At 34.8% G+C, this 21,029-nt stretch overlaps 2 protein-coding genes across 11 annotated transcripts; both read left to right on the top strand.

Moving 5' to 3' along the window:
- Positions 1-483: 483 nt before the first annotated feature.
- LOC147291301 (cytochrome P450 87A3-like) lies at positions 484-19,079 on the top strand. Of its 10 annotated transcripts, XM_086238159.1 has the most exons (7): positions 484-619; positions 956-1,117; positions 1,235-1,375; positions 1,462-1,551; positions 1,662-1,740; positions 4,187-4,285; positions 4,926-5,350. In XM_086238159.1, exons 3-6 carry the CDS (start codon positions 1,286-1,288, stop codon positions 4,207-4,209), a joined length of 282 nt encoding a protein of 93 aa, XP_086094285.1. In that variant the 5' UTR covers positions 484-619; positions 956-1,117; positions 1,235-1,285; the 3' UTR covers positions 4,210-4,285; positions 4,926-5,350. The 10 variants fall into 10 exon arrangements, 8 of the variants coding, with proteins under 8 accessions (XP_086094285.1, XP_086094284.1, XP_086094290.1 ...); XR_015121351.1 differs by lacking the exons at positions 1,235-1,375; positions 1,462-1,551 and adding an exon at positions 2,049-2,128 and having other exon boundaries at positions 509-619; positions 956-1,012; positions 4,187-4,331; XM_086238158.1 differs by lacking the exon at positions 484-619 and having other exon boundaries at positions 697-1,117.
- Positions 11,513-14,248, top strand: LOC147291302 (uncharacterized). Its single transcript, XM_086235913.1, has 4 exons — positions 11,513-11,834; positions 12,415-12,906; positions 12,998-13,147; positions 14,013-14,248. The coding sequence occupies exons 1-4, from the start codon at positions 11,513-11,515 to the stop codon at positions 14,246-14,248; spliced, it is 1,200 nt and encodes a 399-aa protein (XP_086092039.1).
- Positions 19,080-21,029: the final 1,950 nt, after the last annotated feature.

Below are 21,029 nucleotides of genomic sequence, written 5' to 3'. Positions count from 1 at the left end.
AGCACTCAGCCACCCCATCGAACACTCCATCTCTATCCTCAATCTTCACTCCAACCTCATTCGTACACTCATCGCTCAATCTTCACTCATCACTGGGATTGAAGAAGCACTGATCGCTCAATCTTCAACACTTCTGCCATCGCTCAATTCCTAATCACCCATCTTTGTCCGCCTAGCTCATTCCTTATCCCCCATTTCTATGCCCTAATTTCAACACTAATCGACTAAAGAAGCACTCACATTCATCATCTTCGCCTATCACTCAGGTAAATTTGGTTTAGGGTATGAAATTTATTAAATAAAATTAGATATATATATCAATATGGGTATGAAAAATCAGATTTCAATTGGGTCTTTTCCTCTTTAAATAAAAGCCCCAAATTTGGGTTAGGGCATGCATTTCTGTTTTTTGGTTAGAAAAGCCCCAAATATTGGGGTTTTTTTTTTCTGTTCGATTTTGTGCTTTGTTTAGAACTTGATAACATGTCTAATTAATTGACTTTCAGGCGCTTTCTCCCTCACGTACTTTACTCTTTTGTTTTTCCTATGTGCTAGGGCTCTCACATGAAGTTCTCGGTTATTTTCTCTGTGCTAAGGATGTAGAAGAAGTAGCACAAAGGTAAGAAAATGAGAATGATAGTCTGAGCCCATGTTTCTCAATCTCTCTCTCTGTCCCCCCCTTCTTTTCTGCTTCTTTCCATTCTCAGCCGCCATTGAAATGCTTAACCAATGAAGCTTAGAGAGAAGGTTTTCCTCGGTCTCTAATCTCTGAAGCTCATCACTTATTTGATTAGGCTGGGTTTTATCGTGTCTTTAGATTTTCCTTGACTTAGGATTTTGGGTTTATATGTGGGTATAAAATCATGATTAGGATTTCATTTTCATGATGTATAAAATCATAGTACTTGTGATTTTTAATTGGAGATGTGGGTATGTTTTTTTTTTTTTTTTGTAGTTGTTGATGTTTAGGGAGTATTGGATGAGCAATTCTTGCAGCTGCAGCAGGTCCAAGGTGAGAGCTCCCCGAACTTTTTTTCTGAAGTTGTCAACATATACTTCCATATATGGGTCTGAGAAGCTCTTAAGAAAGCAGTTGAGAAAAATAAGTGCTGGCTGGGTAAACTTTTTTCGTGTTATGTTTTTTATTAATATTTTTTTCTCCCTTCTGCAAATTGTTATATTAATTAACAAGTATTTCATTCATTTATTCATCATTTTTTTGACTTTTGAGTAGTTTTAAGGATCCATCATCCTATGGGTAAAATTTAGAAACCAAGGGTCCTCAATGTGTGCTAGCCATGAGACTACTTCTATAGCCTTCACATTGGCTGTGAAGTTCATTGCTGAAAATCCTAAAGTGCTAGAAGAATTAATGGTGTGCATCTTCTTCGGTTGCTTAATTTTTTCAACAACTTAATGCCTCTTTTCATTGAGAAAAAAATATTTTCAAATTAATTGCAGAAAAAGCACGAGGCAATTATTCGAAGCCATGATAATGAGGTCTCTGGAATTACATGGCAAGAATATAATGCCATGACTTTTACACATATGGTGAGTTGGATAATGCTAAAATGCTCTAGGCCTCAATCATTTTGTGTGTTTGTACGTGTTTTGGATTCATCTTTCTAATGGATTTGTTGCTTTCATTTTGAATTGCATAGGTTATTAATGAAATAAATAGGCTTGCTAATCTTGGGCCTGGACTTTTTAGAAAAGTTGTGAAAGATTCTGAGTTGAAAGGCAAGTTCTATATCATAGCATGAATCTTTCTCATTAAGTCATTGCATGCTGTTTTTAGTTCCTTTGACAATAATCTAAAGCTACAAATATGTTTGTACAAACTTAACAAAACTTCATTTTTTAGGAATGAAATACTTTAGGATTCTGTACTGGCAGGACATTTCTTCACATCTACTAGCACTTTAGCACTTTAGTCACATTGGCTGGACATTTCTTTTCTCTTTTTTTTTTGATAACTCTTGTTGCCTTTCGATGGTAATTGCTCTACCTTATATTCTTTTTTTAAAAAAATGGTTTTAATTTGATAGTTTGAGAAAGCATTGAACAGCTCAAAAGCAGAAAGTGGGAATGAAAGCTAGCTTGCAATTTACAGAGCTTGAAAGTGTTGGTAGCTCTCTGTCTCTGTCTCTGTCTTTGTCTCTCTCTTTCCCTCTCATTGATCAATCATTTGGTTGTGAATTGGTATATATGACTAACCTTATTGCATGAATTGGTTGATGAATTTGAATAATCAAGGATATAGATTGACATTATAGCATGACAGATGACAATCTAAGGATTAAAAAATAAGGTGTGAATAGGTGATAATCTAAGTCTTGTTTTTGGTAATTTCTTTTGAATTTTTTATTACTGGTTTATGGATTTTCTTTATGGTTCAAGTCCTACTTTGTAAAGAGATTTGATAGAAAGAAGGTTGCAAGCCTTTTTAGGGAAATTTTTTTTAAAACTCTTGAAGTTTTATTTAAAGTTGAGTTTGTAAAACCCTTAGTTTTCCTCGACAAGCCTTATAACAGAACTTGGTTTATGAACTAAACTTTCTTCTGTTTTAAAAAGTCTCTTCAAATAGAATTTGCTTGTTCTTGTTTGGTAAATTTAATTTATTTGAAAAGTAAAAGAAAGAGCAACCATACACTTTGGTTTTTCTGTGTGATCTTCCACAACCCCTCTAACTGGTGTGATACTTTGTAACCTTTAGGGAATCAAGCATGTGTATGTGTATTGCATATCTGGTTTGGTTGCTACTATGTTTTATTTCAACCTACTTCTTGTATAAATGTATGGCCTTCAAGTGTGTGTAATGTGAGTTACTGACTCACATTGAAATACTTAGGTTATTAAAGGGAATGTTGCAAATAAAAAGAGAAATAAGAAATAAGCTATTTTAATTAAGTGAGTTAATAGTTCAGCATAAAATCAAAGGAAAGGTTCATTTTCAACATAATGTTAAGATTTGGATTTATGGTCAATAAGACAGATGAACTTGATTACAAAGAATGACTTTTGCTGCATAATGTACTTAATTGATCAAACCAGTAGGTCTGCAACTAGTCATGCTTTTAGTAATTTTGACTTTATTATATAGTGTTATATGAGCTACAAACTGAATTATTTGAAATGAATTTATATATTGATTCTTATTCCTTGAATTCCTTTTTGCAATTTGCATTCTTAAAGTCTACCTGACTGTGCATGCTCTTCATGTTTGTAAATTTGTGATATATATGCGATGATATTAAGAATCTCTTATTCAAACTTTGTACATTGTACAGTAACAAATAGAACTATGTCTTCAAATAGTAACAGTATATGTATGCACTACCCTTCACTTATACCAATTTCTTTCATTAAGTGATCAAATAGATCTTCCTTAAGTCATCAAATAGATCGATCAAACATTCATAATACACTCAAATGCATGAATAAATCAAATGGTATGGAAACCATGTTTTCAAAACCTCACAGGAATAATTAGGAACACAGTCCCTTTACAATATGATGTATTGCATTAATAAATTTAGAAATTTCAAGGTGTTTGCTCTGTGATTTAAGTTTATATGTAGAAACCAAGACCCTATTTCTTTGGCTTTTCACTCTATTCAACGTAGATAACCTTGCTCTAAAACACAAATAACAGATTGCCTAATGGTTTTTAATTATTATCTACCCCTAAATTTGAGTTGTGAAAATCGAGCTACACCCTGTGGTAAGGGAACCTAAGTTGAGTTGTGAAACCTGTAAAACCCCTTTGATGATGCATTTGAGTATGTTTGCATGTTTGGTATTGGCAAGAGAGTCTAAGGTTCTGAGTTTTCATACAAAAATCTCATTTCACTTGGTTTTGGTGGTCTCTGACCCTGTTGCACTAGTTTTGAAAACTGTACTGTTTGGTGAGGTATTTTGATCTGAATTTTGGTGAACAGAAACTAGACACCCTAATGGTTATTTCAAGACCGAAATCATCTTAATCTGACATCGGATGCATTTTTGGTGTAATTTCTAAGTTTGCCCTGAAAATCTGAAACCTGACAGCAATATTCCTCTCTTGCATACCTATGTTTTTCACTTGCCCTTATATTCCCTGTGACTTTGCCCTTAAACATCAAATAACAGATTGCTAAATGAACTGTATATGTGCTCATTCTAATTAATGTTTATTTGTATTTAGGGCATTCCTCAACAACCAAGTGACAATGAGTGTGGTTATTTTGTTATGCGCTTTATGAAGGAAATAATTGAAGATGAGGGCTTAGCTTTTGTGAATAAGATATGAATTAGTCAGCCAACCTGACATTATGTTGGTCATGTTTTTGGTATGAGCAGTGATATGATAATTGTCTTTTACTTGGACATTTTGAACCCTTGGTACTCTTAGGAGCTATATAATATCATGTCAAAATGACTTATAAATTGTTTAAACCTTGCTGGGCATTTATAAATGGGTATTCGAATCTCGAGAAAGAAGTTAATGTATTGTTGCAATTTATAATGCTTTAATTTGTTTTGTGGCTGAAAGCTTGAAAATGTAGTAAAGGAATAAAAGGAAACAAATTAGTTGGGGGAGTCTGTTTTGGGTGCAGATTGGAAATATTTGGTGGATTCTTTCAAAATTGTGGAAGTGGACAGGTTATATTGGCCCCTGTTTGATGATCACTTGTGTTAATATATTGGAGCTTGATTCTGGATATAGGCCCCTATTTTATCTTGTGGATGCTAACTATATATATATATGCTTGCTACTGGATGTTGAAACCTGACAGGGGCATATTCTTCTCTTGCATGCCTTTGTTTTTCAATACACCTACTTAGGGGCGTGCATGTTCTTTATTTTTTTCTTTCTACTGGACTGTTTGCATTTTTGGTTGAATTTTATTTTTAATTAGTACTCCATCTTTGCCTTGTTTCAGTGGGAACGAAGGCAAGACAACACTTATACCCAAGAAGATATCGATGAAGTCCAGGCTGAATGGGCAAACTTCGTGGCCAGTTTATGTAGACATTTATGGTTGGATTTTTGCATGACACCTTTTTGACGTAGGCCATATGTTTAGCTAGACTAGCTTGAGGTATATATGATATATTGATTACTTTGCTAGATTAGCTTGGGATGATTGATAGGCTAGCTGCTGGATAATATTTTGATATATATATGGCAGCAATTAGGTTGATTAATTAGATTGATGCCTAGTTTTTTGGAAAGGTATATATGGAGGGTTTTTGTTTATGGCATATATGGCTGGTTTTGTGAATGAAATTGGGTTAAGGGAGCAAGGTACATATATACAATTACTACCTTCAAATATCTTATATTATTTGGTACTTTAGAAATTCCAATCCTTTATTATTGTGAATTGGTATTTTGTAAATGTATAATTTATTAGGAATGTTAATTATGAAGGAAATCAATTTGGAACAATTAATGGTTGTACCAAAACAACCTATCTCATCAATCAGATTGTGCATTGTTTGTTCATAATTGCATTGTGGTCAAAGACAATTGGGAGTTTCTAAAAACAGATGTAAACATGCACATTATACAACAGTTTTTCGATCAAAAGCGTGGTCTGTGCCCTTGACTTACAATGGTTCAATATCATAAACCATTGTCTAATTCTTAAGCATACCACACAAATCTCAAAAAGCCATTGTGCTAAGTGCCTTTATACAATAGTTTCTAACCCAAAATCGATGTACCAAATAAGTATATACAACGGTTATATGGTTAATATTCAATTTTCTTAATGCATTAATACAACGGTTTCATATAAACACCGTAGTTTGAAAAACCTATAGACATGGCAATACACCTATTTTCCAATAGCTTACACAACGGTTTTTAACAATACACAGTTGTTTTAATGACTATTTCACCTCGTGTTTCTACCTAAAATAGTTGTAAAACCAATTCTTTACTTAACGTAACCGTTGTTTAACATATCTCTACACATCGGTTCTTAACTATAAACCGATGTTTAAATTGGTACTCAACAACGGTATCCTCCAAATCATTGATTTTAAAGGTTGTATATACAACGGTGGTACATCTATAACCGTTGTGTAGGTGCGCCAGGACAACGGTTTTTATTCGTTGTCTATTGTGGTATGAATAGACATCGGTTGATTAGACGACGGTAAATTAGAAACTCACACAACGGTTAAAATCCGTCGTCTGATTGCTATTTTGTAGTAGTGCCAGCCCCCACCCAGCCCTCCTCCACCCATCCTCTCCCCTTCCCGCCCCCACCCATCCCCTCCCCTCCCCTACCCATCCTCCCACCTCTCCCTGCCCAACCCACCCTTCCCCCCACCCCACCCCAGCCCTCACCCATCCCCTCCGCCCCCACCCATCCTCGGATCCCACCTCTCCCTACCCGACCCACCCTCTCCCCCCCACCCCAGTCTCGTCGCACCCCTCCCCCCCATTCCCAGTCTCGTCGCACCCCTCCCCCCCACTCCCAGTCTTGTCGCACCCCTCCCCCCAAGCCCCAGCCCCGTCGCACCCCCCTACCCAGCCCCTCCCCGACACCCTCATACAGCTCCTCCCCGACCCACCCCAACCCCAACCCAACCCCCTCACCGCACATTACCCAATCCTGACCATCCCTACCCATCCCCCAAATTTTTTTAAAATTTCTAAAAGTTTTAATTTTTTAAGAATTTTTTTTATTGAAAAGTTTCTAAAAATATTATTATCTTTTAAATGTGGGAAAAAAGACGAAAATACCCTTGCCACGTCAGCAGATAATGGTTTATTTGAAAGAAAAACTAACGGAGGTACTTTTTTGTCAGGTTTTCAAAGTTGGGGTACTAAGTTGAAAGTCAGTGTATAGTTAAGGTACTAAATTGTAATTTGCTCTTTTAAAAATATTATTATCTTTTAAATGTGGAAAAAAAGACGAAAATACTCCTGCCACGTCAACAAATAACGGTTTATTTGACAGAAAAACTAACGGAGGTACTATTTTGACACAAAATGAAAATTGAGGTACTTTTTGTCAAGTTTTCAAAGTTGGGGTACTAAGTTGAAAATCAGTATATAGTTGAGGTACTTACGGATAATTTGCTCAAAAATAAAATTACAACTAAAAAAACAAAAAAAATAAAAAAACATGCGATCTGCACCTCCTCCCCACCAAGCCAGACCCACCTCCGGTGGCAGCCTAATCCGCCGCCGCTGCCCACCTCACCCATCTCTCCTCTATTCCTCTATTTCTTTCTCTTTCTTTATCTATTTCTCTTTCTCTTTATCCATCTCTGTCTCTCTGGGATGTTGAGAAAATACATCCGTTCAACTAGATCATAAGTGATTGCAATCTTGTCTCCATGAATAACATGACCACCAACAACTCTTCCACCTCCAAGGTAGTCGCGCCGACCGAGGTGGGTAAGGGTTGAGTTTTATGAAACTCCTATATTTTTTAATTATTTTATGAAATTGATTAATAATAATTTATAATTAATATCTTTTGTGAATATAATTATTTGGTTGTAATAATTGGTTAATATAAAATGTGTTTTCGTTATTTTTGTTTTTCAAAAGGGTAAATTACAATTATATACCTCAATTATACACCAATTTTCAACTTGGTACCTCAAGTTCAAAAAATTGCATTAAGGTACACTAACTACGAAATCGTGTCAATTAGGTAGCTTTGTTAGTCTGACCGTCAGAAAGGCCGTTATCTGATGACGTGACACACCACTAAAAGGCTTCATTTCAATTTAGTACCTCAACTTTACCATCTTTTTCAAGTTCATACCTCAATTTAAAAAACTTGCAAATAAATAAATGTTTTCCAGTTTTCCAGTTTTTATCTCAACTTCACCCCAACTTTTGACCTATCAAATTTTCACCAAAATCAACAATCTTATACTCATTTTGAAGCTATGAAGCTCCTCATTATAACCATATAGACATAATTCAAAAAAGAGCTTTGAAATGCGAGATAAGTAGTCACAAATTAGGCTACCCGAAATTGCCAATTTGTTTGGAAAATTTGGCAGTTTCGGGTAGCCTACTTTGTGACCAATTATCTCGGGTTTCATAACTCATTTTTGCATGATTTTTATATGGTTGTAAAGAGGAGATTCATAGCTTCAAAATGAGTATAAAATTGATAATTTTGGTGGAGATTTGATGGGTCAAAAGCTAGGGTGAAGTTGAGATAAAAACTAAAAAACATTTATTTATTTACAAGTTTTTGAACTTGAGGTATGAACTTGAAAAACATGGTAAAGTTGAGGTACTAAATTGAAATGAAGCCTTTTAGTGGTATGTCCCGTCATCAGATAACGGCCTTTTTGACGGCCATACTAACAGAGGTACCTAATTGACACGGTTTCGTAGTTGGGGTACCTTAATGTAACTTTTTGAATTTGAGGTATAAAGTTGAAAAGTAGTGTATAGTTGAGGTATATAATTGTAATTAACCCAACAATTGTTTTTCAATTACGTTATCAGACATCTTCTCATATTTGAGAATGCAAAATTTAATTTGTCATTTCATTTTACAATACAGTTTTTAGAAAATTATTCTGTAAAACGTTACCAGACGGACCTTTAATTCCTTAAAACAAACCTTAAGAACAAGGTTAGAGGCTTAAGCTAGTAACAAAATTAACATAAGCCAAAAATTCAGGGTCTTACAACTCACCACCATTTTTTGTTCACCACTATCACCACTTTATTATGTGGGCGACACCTATAATGTATATTAAAAATAATTCACTGGGGTTAACTTTTTAGAAAGAACATATTAAATATTATTTTTATGTGAAAGAAAAATAATTTAGGAATAAAAAATTGAAAAAATAAGAAAACCCATCTAAATCCCATCGAATCTACACAAGCCGTCCCCTTCGTCCGGCCATTTTTTCGGCTGCCCCTCCCTCCAACATCGACTCCCCAAATCCAGCCAGTCACCACTCATGTCCTTTCTCTTTCTCTTTCATTTTTTTTTTCTCCCTCACACCACTCATGTCCCGAGTTCCACTATTTTCAACCCAAATACCCACCCATTCACAATTGGGTGTATCAGAGCAAATGCCCTCCCAATTCAACTCCCACAAGCAAAAATTGCATCCTGTACTCCACCCACAAATTGAAAAAATAAAAAAAATCAAGTCCAAATATTGACATTGATATGCAAAAATTGACTTTAGGATTTGGATGGTGTATGTGAAGAGTCTTTGTGGGGCAGTCGAGTCTTTAGCAATATTTGGTTTTGATGGGATGAAGGAGATTTGGGATTTTGAGAGGCATGATTGGTTGGGTTTGTGGAGAAGAATGAGGTGTTTCATATTAACCATGGTCCATGGAATTGCATGGTAAATATCTTGCAAATCTGGGTAATATATGGAAGCTCATGTATGGTGAAGTTTCATGGTCAGTTTATTACAGTGATGACATGTTTACTAATCCGTAATTGTAATCAAAATAAAGAATTGGATTCCGATTACGGATTACTTATTTGTTTACTAACCATATGAGAATAAAAACATAAGTGAGGCCCATACGAAATTAGGAATTCAACTCCTTATTTTGGAGGAATTGGATTCTTGGGTGGGAGGTAGTAATCCAATTCCTTATTTTGGAGGAATTCAATTCCTTATTTTTTCCCATTATACCCTCACATTTTTAATTAGCATATAAAATAATTCATTTAAAACAAGGGCATTTTAGTAATCAAATGCTCATATGATATCATTCCTACTCTGATTCTAAATAGTTTAATAAACTGCTTCAATGGGAATCCAATTCATCCTCAATCCAATTCCTCCTCAATTTAATTCCTCCTCAATCCAATTCGATCATCATCAATTCAATTCCTCCTAATCCGATTACGGATTAATAAACATGCCATGAAGTTTTAGACATTTGGGAGAAATCAAGACTTGAGAAATATTATGGTTGTTCATTTTGGTTAGAAATTAGTACGTATCAGGTAAAGGTAGAAACCAAAGGCTTGATAAGCTTATGCTTTGTAGAGGAACACAGAACAGTAGTAGAACACAACCACTCCATTTTCAATATCACGAAGCTCATGAGAGACAAAGAAGAGGGAAAGAGAAAGAAATGGAGAGAGATGAGGGGAGGGTGAACGTCACCGTTGCCAACGCCGGAGTAGGAGAGTCGCCGGTGTCAGACCGACTGGCGTCGGTGGTGGAGATGTGTGCAGCTGCTGGTGGGTTGGGTTCTTGATTTATTTATTTATATTTGTATTTTGGATATTAATTTTCCTTTCATAATAGTTCAATGGGAATCCAATTCTTCCGTTAGTAAATAGTTTTAGCCACACCAAAGGTTTTAGAGCAAAAGTATATTTGTTAGTAGATCTATATTTATTCATTGATTGTAAGTTGTGATTAAATATAGCATTCATTACAAAACACATCTTATAAATCACTATACAAAGTTCCCTCAAATGTGGCATCACTTAAATCAACACCCAATATATGGATATATTGCTAATTCTAATATCATGAAGAAAATTAAAACATCTAACCCAAAACCTATTGACAATTGATGGAGAGACTCAATACTTTATAAATCACACTATGTAAGAACTAGTACTTGACTTTCTGATGTGGAATTCTTTCCCAAAATAATAGTCAACCTCCGCATGATTGGCTATAGCCTGGAAGATAGGATTAGATAACAATGCCATACAGTTAATGATCGATAAAAGGAGATCGATTAGCTTAGAATGATAGAATTGAAGATCGATCCTTGAGCAATGAGCAAAGCCAGGTATGTTCATATATTGTTTGTGCTAATGATCGATATTGAACTTCTGTTAGTAACAGTTACTGTACTTTGCTTTTTGGTCCACCAAGGAATAGTGTCAGGTCGTTGGAATCACATTTTGGGGTTAGCCAAAAGATTGGTTAGTGCATTATTAATTTACTTATTTACTTACCCATTAGTGTTTTGAACAATCTACTTAACTAATGTTTAAAGTTTGGTAGTCGAAACAAATTTCCCGATATATGATTTGAGCGCGAGTTTAGAGCTACTTCTAGTAAATCGTATTGGTCAACCAACATAAGGGTTCACATGGCCAACTGTAATACGAATGAGCATCTTCTTAGTCCATGTCAAGTCTTTTTTTTTTTTTTTTTTTCTTAGTGATGTCAAGTCTTTCTCAAATTGCTGATTAACAATGGTAGTTGCGGTCTTTATGGCTGCCTTCTATTTTCCAATTGAAACAACGTTCGATTTATTGTTAGTTTATGTATATATTAGGAGAAGTTTTGATTTTCTTTTTCTTTTGACTTTGCTTAACATCAAGTCTTTCTTTAATTTCTGATTTACAACTTGCGATTTCTTAATTATTTTCTGTTAATCTATACATGAGAAGTTTGAATCGTCTCATTGTTGACTAGACCAGGTTACCACCAAACCAGCTTAATTTGTTTTGATAACCCCAACTCAAAGTGTGAGTAGTTATACTTTGTTTCTGGATAATTAAATTGATCGAAGTACAGATTGAACATGGAAGCTACAGTGATCCCTAGTGCAATTGTTCTTCAAGTCCTGAACCAAAAAAACTATGAGGACTGGAGCGTACGAGTCAAAACCTACTTGTTAGGTGAAGATCTTTGGGACGTTGTGGAAGCCACCGCTGAACCTCCGAAGCGCGAACATGGTGAAGCTAAATTTGTGGCTTGGAGGAAGAAAAATGCCAAGGCTTTGCATGCCATACAGATTTCCTGCGGGCCTGAAACTTTTACTTTGATACGTGACGAAAGTGTGGCCAAAATTGCTTGGGATAATCTGGCAGCAAAGTTCAACCCAGGACTACCAAATAACCCAGGTATCTCTTGCTCTTTAATATATCAATTAATTATCTCCAATTGTTTGTGCTTCAAATTCAAGTAGAATCACAAAGAAAAATAACATATTAGTGGACCAATTTCAATTTAATTCAGTAGTACAAGACTACAAGGCTAATTACGTTGTTGGTCAATGTAGTTTAAGTCAAGTTCCAGTTAAATTTCTATAATTTCAATTGTGTCAATTAAATGATCATATATGCATAGTTTTCTATAATTGGACACACTCTTAATTCTATTAATTTGTTCGACAAAAATAGCACGTGAGGCACATGAGGGTATTTTAAGACTTTGGATGGATTAGCTTTATTTTTGAAATTTAAACTACCGTAAATTTTGCTAGTTGCATGCTTAAGGATGTGTCCTTAAATTGCAAATATTAAAAAACTAGAAGAACAAAATTAACACAATTGATACTACAATAAGCTTAATAAACTACACGGACCAAAAATATAATTATTTTTATTGGCCAGGGACCAAAAACATAATTTAACCATACTAGAGTAATGATTATGAGGAGTCGAAAAAACAATTAGTTATGAAATGACAAAAACTTGACAGGACATGACAGCAATGCCGACGACTTTCGTCAGTATGATTTTCTCTACAACGCTGTGAAGAACGGTAATTGGGATGCTGCAAATAAGTTTCTTATCGAACATCCCGATGCAAAAGGAGCAAGAATTACATATTTAGGCAAGACTGCTCTTCACACCGCAGCCGATAATGGGCACACCGATATAGTGATAAAGTTGGTGGACATGATGCAAGAGAAAGATTTGGAAATAAAAGGGTATGATGGTAAAACAGCCCTTGTTATTGCTACCAATAAAGGAAATACTCAAATGGTTGAATGCATGGTGACAAAGAACAAGAATATAGTTCGCATTGCCGATGCTTCCAAGAGATTGCCAGTTGTTTTGGCTTATCGCAATAGCAATTGGGATTTGGCTTGGTATCTTTATAAAGCCACTCCACTCGAAGATTTAAAGCCAGAGAATGGCCCAAATGGTGCTACACTTGTTTCTCAATGTTTTTATGCAAAAAAATTTGGTGAGTATACTTTTAAATATAACCAATTATTACTAACATTCATATTTTTTGTCGCATAATTTTTATGTGTTTTAATTTAAACTAAATACAGATATTACGTGGGATTTAATTCAGCGTTATCCACGCTTGGCTATCACTAAAGACCTCTTTGAGGTATCACCTATATATGCATTGGCTTCTGTGCCTTGCGTATTCCGAAGTGGAAAGAGACTCAACTTTTGGCAAAAGAGGATTTATGACAGTTAGTAGTACAACATTCTCTTCTCATGCTATTAACTAAATCCTTTCAATACATATAGCTAGCACGTATTTTTGGGACAAAATTAATGATGCAAAAATGGACAATTGTATTTGATCTTCATAATTAATCTTTAATATATAGCCTCCACCTTGAATCAATTCACAATTCTTGACAACCTCCTCGATCTCTAACCCTACCTTGAGCTGTCAACCAAACCTAGTTGTCCAATGTCTCTAAGCACGCGATCATCCAATTTGTTAGCAGTTGTCAAGTTCAACACCAGCGTGAGCTATTCACTGGTCCTTACAACTCTACTTCGAATCCAATCATAATTATTTTCTTAAGTCTGCTCCACTTAATGCTCCAAATTTGTATCTCAAACGTCATTTATATATGCTCCAACTCGAATCATCACATGCCATGTATCCTAACCGATCCATCAACTCTGATACCGGCCACTTGTTGGGGCCATATCTTTCGAATCCACGTTGTACTGATATTATCTTGAATTTAACGAGAAAATATCCCTCTTCATATACCTAAGGATACATCAACGTGATAAATTATCTGTAACCTTAGCCGTCACCTCTATTTTCTCTCTTCTCTCTCCTCAAGCCCTCCCACAGTCGCACATTCCAGGGAGGGTGAGGGGAGCTAGCCTTCCTTCCAATCCACTCCCCTCCCCTCCCCTCCCCTTCTCTCCCTTCCCGTCCCCTTCTCCCCCAACTCAGGGATACTCTCCTCCCTCAATAGTGAGAGTTTTCCATACTTCCATTTTGGAAGTCTTTCCTACTGCATCTTGCAGCTTTGTTTTTCTCCTTTATTTTCACTTGTTTTGGCTTGTTTGGTGCTTTAATATTCTCAGGTTTTCTCAGACGCTCATCTCAAGGTGTTTGGTTGGCACTATTTTCGCCGGTACCAGTCATGTTTCCACCAGTTACTACTGCTCGATCTGCCATTATGAGCTACTATCGGCCTCAACTTAGAGTTGTTGGTAAGATCATGGACTCTAACGCGACAAGTTCGCTAAGTCCTTCGGCGCCTCACTGGCTAAATGTAGCTCCGTTTGGTGGCTATAATGTCTGCTCAACACCAATGTGATGAGATCTTGAAATTTCTGTGGGCTTTGATGCTCCACTTCTGTAGGCTTTTGCCTCCTTGTAAGCCGTTGGGCTCTTTCTTTGTATTTACTCTGCCTTTTGGCTGATCTAATGCAATGAGATGCTTTATAAAAAATAAAAAAAATAAAAAATAAAAAAAATAAAGATACATCAACGTAGAATAAATCTATTTGTGATCCACAAAACTCCTAACACATACAAATATATTTTGAATGGAGCATGTAATAAAGTGTGAAGATTTCCGCCTAGGGAGAAAAGAAACACAAACAAAAAGGAATATATATATATATATATATATATATATATAAAGAAGATATCCCCATGGTAAATATAAATTTTTTCATATCTTTTTGCTTCACTAGCTATTTTATTTTATTTAAATTTAATTGTGTTGTTTTAATAGTGATGATGACGAATAGTTCAAATTATTGATTTGGTTTTGTTCCTTTCTTCATCGGTATACACATACGACCTACTCCTGTAATTCATGACGTCAATGATATTTCTGTAAATGTTCAACATTCGGAAAATGACCAAGGTAATTAAACAAAAATATATAATTCAATTAGGTTTGTGGCATCAACATAAAATAATAATAATAATTTATCAAAATTTGATCTTAAACAAATAATCCAAAATGTTAACTCAGCTTGCATTCTTTCTTCGTAGGTATACAGCTACAACTTGCTCCTCCTTGCTCAGGTATGTTGCATCTCAGTAGTCGTACTGATCTGGTTGATCTGTTTAGCAACATTTGAAATCATGTTTTTAATTAATATCCCCTTTTTCTTTTTAGTGATACGTTTGTATGTTATTTTTTTTCATTAAGAGTAGTTGAAAACAAAACAACTAATCTTAGATTAGAACTAATATGTCTATGAACATTAACTCAAGCAACGTGGAGTAGTACAATTTTTTTGTTGTCAAAATGCATGTTAAATTACACTACTACAATTATATAAATAGACAACGGTGAATAGACAACGGTTCTTATTTTATCTGTTATCTTAATTTATCACACAACGGTTTTTAAGAAACCGTTATATTAAGTTATCATATCCAATACTATTTTGTATGATGGTTTTTCTAAATTATTAAACACAATAGTTCTAGGCAAAACCGTTGTATTGGGTAAGTTACACAAAAATAAAAAATTTGCGGATCATTGTATTTTCCAAAGCGCACGCCCGCTTTAATGAAAAAATCCTCGCGCGCCTTAAGTTTTTTTGGGTCTAAGCCCTCTGACTTCACTTTACCTACTTTCAGACACTCACAACACATCCACATTCAAACTCCATCTCCATCCTCACAACTCTCAGATCTTAGCCCTAAGATTTTCACCGTCCTCATCGATTTTAGCCCATTCCTCGATCGCCCATCCCTGTCCTTCTTACTCATATGGTCCCTCGATCTTAGCCCATTCCTCATTGCTCATCTCTGCCCCTCTAACTCAGTCCCTCGATCTTCACAGTCCAAATCGTCTTAAAAGAGCGTCTCTGATCGAAGTCGTCCATCGATCTTCACAAATCAACTGAAGAAGCACTCCGCGTTCATCATCTTCGCACATCAGTTTGGTTAGGGTTTGAAATTTATGGCAAGATTGGAAGCAAGATCAGTTTAGGGTTTTTCAAATTCCAGGTATATTTTTGGTTAGTGTTTGAAATTTTTGGCAAGATTGGAAGCAAGATTGAAATTTTGTTAAAATGCAACATGATTTCTCCTAGTTATATTTCTTGTGGTTTATGGACTCTTAGTTCTGCATTTCTTAGTTCCCCCTATTTTCAAAGAATTTATATATATAATCAGAGGGAAAGTCTGCTTTGTGTACTCGATCCAATTGGCCTTGTAGGGAATTATAGTCAATTGATATTTGTCTCTAACTGGCCTTGCAGGGAAGAATAGCCAATTGATACTTGTTATGTAATGAATAGTTAAAACACAGGCGCAGAGAAAGATGTATATTTTTATGTGTTTTGTGCAGCCCATCCTCCCACCTGACTCACCACTGAGCCACCAGCTTAGGTAAAGCAAAAAAGATGTATATTTTTTTCCTGGTTTTCTGTGGTTTGCCTTTTTAGTCATTCTCTCACTAGTATTTGTTATATATATGTGGTGTTTTTTAGTTTCGTATTCTTCTATAAGAATTGGGTTTTTTCTATTTGAGATTCATTAGTTTTGGTACATATGAAATCAGTTTATATATATGCTTTTAATTTATGAGTTCTCTGTTTGGTTGATGATATAAGAGTGAGGTTGATCATTTTCTGGAATATAGGTTCACGTCTAACATCTCGACTCAACCTAATCACATGCATGTTCTTATTGAGAAATATCCCTTTTTAGTGTAAAATGTAATGGTTTGTGCAAACAAATCAACAATCTCTAAATGTATATTTTTCAGAAATTACAATTTGTGAAAAACTTTTCATGATTTTACAATTATGCTGTAGTGAAGAATGAAACAAGCACACTGGTGGAGGTGGTGTGGTCTAAACTGTGGGGTCAAATAACTTTCAATATATGTTTGTGCCAACTTTCAATCTCCATCTGGAGGACAGGTGCGTTGTGAGTCAAAGTACGATTTTGTTTGAAGTAATTACTCCACTTTTAATAGTTTTAATTGGATTAGAAAATTACTTGTCATTGTTTATAGAAGTATATATAGTGATAAAGGCTTGGCTTAGTAAGACGTACATTTATCATATATAGCTTTGATAATTTGGTAAATGAAATATTTATGCAGTATGTCTAGCACACAAAACAAGTACATCAGTCATATACAACTTCTGATATATTACCTTCGGTAGTCAATCATCTCTTAATTGATCGTTGTCATAACTTGTAAACTGTGACCATTAATAAGAACTTAATTCCAGTAATTATATTATCTTTGGTCTCTTATTCATTCACATAAACTGTTACATCAAATTCTGTTTAAAATTTATTTTTCCCCCCCTAAATGTTTGTGCAGGTGATGAAAATGTTCCTCTTGTATTGTCACTTGGTTTATTAATGGTTTGCATTTGACTCTCCGATTAACAATTCTTCTCAATCTGTAGGAAGTTTATTGTTAACGAATTTTGCTAGTTGTAGGCTGCTTGTTATTTAATTATGTATTTATTTCAATTCTTGATTGCAGACTTTGGCTGCAGGCTTAGCTATGATTGGTCGCATGGGAAAGCGAGCAAATTTCAATCAAGTCAAAGTCGACCCTAAAACCACTAAGACTGAGTAGTTTATAGCAAAACAATTCTTCAACCTCAGGTTTTTCTTTGCATTAAGCTCACTTTTAAATGATCTTTGACTTTATTTATTTATTTTTTTAGTGGAATACATTTCATATTACTTGTAGTTTTAGGTAAAGTATGTTATTTATTTCATTTTGGGTCAGATTATAGAAGTTTTGTGCCCCAACAGAGAAATAAATGCTTCAAAATTTTTTTGATGAGAAACCAAATTTTTATTAAAAATAGAGGAAGAGTACAAAGGAAGTAAAGGATAATACTGAAAACATGACAATAAATGATGTATCCAATATGCAGAATTAGAGTCAAGTATATATGTCTGGGCCAAAAAAAAAAAAAAGAGTCAAGTATATATGTGTGTTTATTTATACATCAGTAAGGTGTAGAACAATTTTAGTCATTGGTGTTAATTGGAATTTGGAATCAAATTGAATCATCACATGCGTTAAATGAATTTATATATTGATTTCTTATTCCTTGAATTCCTTTTTGCAATTTGCATTCTTAAAGTCAACCTGACTGTGCATGCTCTTCATGTTTGTAAATTTGTGATATGCGATGGTATTAAGAATCTCTTATTCATACTTTGTACATTGTACAGTAACAAATAGAACTATGTCTTCTGTTAGTAACAGTATATGCATGCACTACCCCTTATACCAATTTCTTTCATTAAGTGATCAAATAGATCTCCATTAAGTCATCAAATAGATCGATCAAACATTCATAATACACTCAAATGCATGAATAAATCAAATGGTATGGAAACCATGTTTTCAAAACCTCACAGAAATAATTAGGAACACAGTCCCTTTACAATATGATGTATTGCATTAATAAATTTAGAAATTTCAAGGTGTTTGCTCTGTGATTTAAGTTTATATGTAGAAACCAAGACCCTATTTCTTTGGCTTTTCACTCTATATATTCAACGTAGATAACCTTGCTCTAAAACACAAATAACAGATTGCCTAATGGTTTTTAATAATTATCTACCCCTAGATTTGAGTTGTGAAAATCGAGCTACACCCTGTGGTAAGGGAACCTAAGTTGAGTTGTGAAACCTGTAAAACCCCTTTGATGATGCATTTGAGTATGTTTGCATGTTTGGTATTGGCAAGAGAGTCTAAGGTTCTGAGTTTTCATACAAAAATCTCATTTCACTTGGTTTTGGTGGTCTCTGACCCCGTTGCACTAGTTTTGAAAACTGTACTGTTTGGTGAGGTATTTTGATCTGAATTTTGGTGAACAGAAACTAGACACCCTAATGGTTATTTCAAGACCGAAATCATCTTAATCTGACATCGGATGCATTTTTGGTGTAATTTCTAAGTTTGCCCTGAAAATCTGAAACCTGATAGCAATATTCCTCTCTTGCATGCCTATGTTTTTCACTTGCCCTTATATTCCCTGTGACTTTGCCCTTAAGCATCAAATAACAGATTGCTAAATGAACTGTATATGTGCTCATTCTAATTAATGTTTATTTGTATTTAGGGCATTCCTCAACAACCAAGTGACAAGGAGTGTGGTTATTTTGTTATGCGTTTTATGAAGGAAATAATTAAAGATGAGGGCTTAGCTTTTGTGAATAAGGTATGAATTAGTCAGCCAACCTGACATTATGTTGTTCATGTTTTTGGTATGAGCAGTGATATGATAATTATCTTTTACTTGGACATTTTGAACCCTTGGTACTCTTAGGAGCTATATAATATCATGTCAAAATGACTTATAAATTGTGTAGACCTTGCTGGGCATTTATAAATGGGTATTCGAATCTCGAGAAAGAAGTTAATGTATTGTTGCAATTTATAATGCTTTAATTTGTTTTGTGGCTGAAAGCTTGGAAATGTAGTAAAGGAATAAAAGGAAACAAATTAGTTGGGGGAGTCTGTTTTGGGTGCAGATTGGGAATACTTGGTGGATTCTTTCAAAATTGTGAAAGTGGACCGGTTATATTGGCCCCTATTTGATGATCACTTGTGTTAATATATTGGAGCTTGATTCTGGATATAGGCCCTTATTTTATCTTGTGGATGCTAACTATATATATATATGCTTGCTACTGGATGTTGAAACCTGACAGGGGCATATTTTTCTCTTGCATGCCTATGTTTTTCAATACACCTACTTAGGGGCGCGCATGTTCTTTATTTTTTTCTTTCTGCTGGACTGTTTGCATTTTTGGTTGAATTTTATTTTTAATTAGTACTCCCATCTTTGTCTTGTTTCAGTGGGAACGAAGGCAGGACCACTTATACCCAAGAAGATATCGATGAAGTCGGGGTTGAATGGGCAAACTTCGTGGGCCAATTTATGTAGACATTTCTGGTTGGATTTTTGCATGACACCTTTTTTACGTAGGCCATATGTTTAGCTAGACTAGCTTGGGGTATATATGATATATTGATTACTTTGCTAGATTAGCTTGGGATGATTGATAGGCTAGCTGCTGGATAATATTTTGATATATATATATATGGCAGCAATTAGGTTGATTAATTAGATTGATGCCTAGTTTTTTGGAAAGGTATATATGGAGGGTTTTTGTTAATGGCATATATGGCTGGTTTTGTGAATGAAATTGGGGTAATGGAGCAAGGTACATATATAGAATTACTACCTTCAAATATCTTATATTATTTGGTACTTTAGAAATTCCAATCCTTTATTATTGTGAATTGGTATTTTGTAAATGTATAATTTATTAGGAATGTTAATTATGAAGGGAATCAATTTGGAACAATTAATGGTTGTACCAAAACAACCTATCTCATCAATCAGATTGTCCATTGTTTGTTCATAATTGCATTGTGGTCAAAGACAATTGGGAGTTTCTAAAAACGGATGTAAACAGGCACATTATACAACAGTTTTTCGATCAAAAGCGTGGTCTGTGCCCTTGACTTACAATGATTCAATATCATAAACCATTGTCTAATTCTTAAGCATACCACACAAATCTCAAAAAGCCATTGTGCTAAGTGCCTTCATACAATAGTTTCTAACCCAAAATCGATGTACCAAATAAGTATATACAACGGTTATATAGTTAATATTCAATTTTCTTAATGTATTAATACAACGGTTTCATATAAACACCGTAGTTTGAAAAACCTATAGACATGGAAATACACTTATTTTCCAATAGCTTACACAATGGTTTTTAACAATACACCGTTGTTTTAATGACTATTTCACCTCGTGTTTCTACCTAAAATAGTTGTAAAACCAATTCTTTATTTAACTTAACCGTTGTTTAATATATCTCTACACATCGGTTCTTAATTATAAACCGATGTTTAAATTGGTACTCAACAACGGTATCCACCAAATCATTGATTTTAAAGGTTGTATATACAACGGTGGTACATCTATAACCGTTGTGTAGGTGCACCAGGACAACGGTTTTTATCCGTTGTCTATTGAGGTATGAATAGACATCGATCGATTAGACGACGGTAAATTATAAACTCACACAACGGTTAAAATCCGTCGTCTGATTGCTATTTT

The sequence above is a fragment of the Dryas octopetala genome, chromosome 3 (genome assembly GCF_963921425.1).
Source record: "Dryas octopetala chromosome 3, drDryOcto1.1, whole genome shotgun sequence".
In the NCBI taxonomy this organism is placed as follows: domain Eukaryota; kingdom Viridiplantae; phylum Streptophyta; class Magnoliopsida; order Rosales; family Rosaceae; genus Dryas; species Dryas octopetala.
This window is presented reverse-complemented; position numbering and strand designations above follow the sequence as displayed.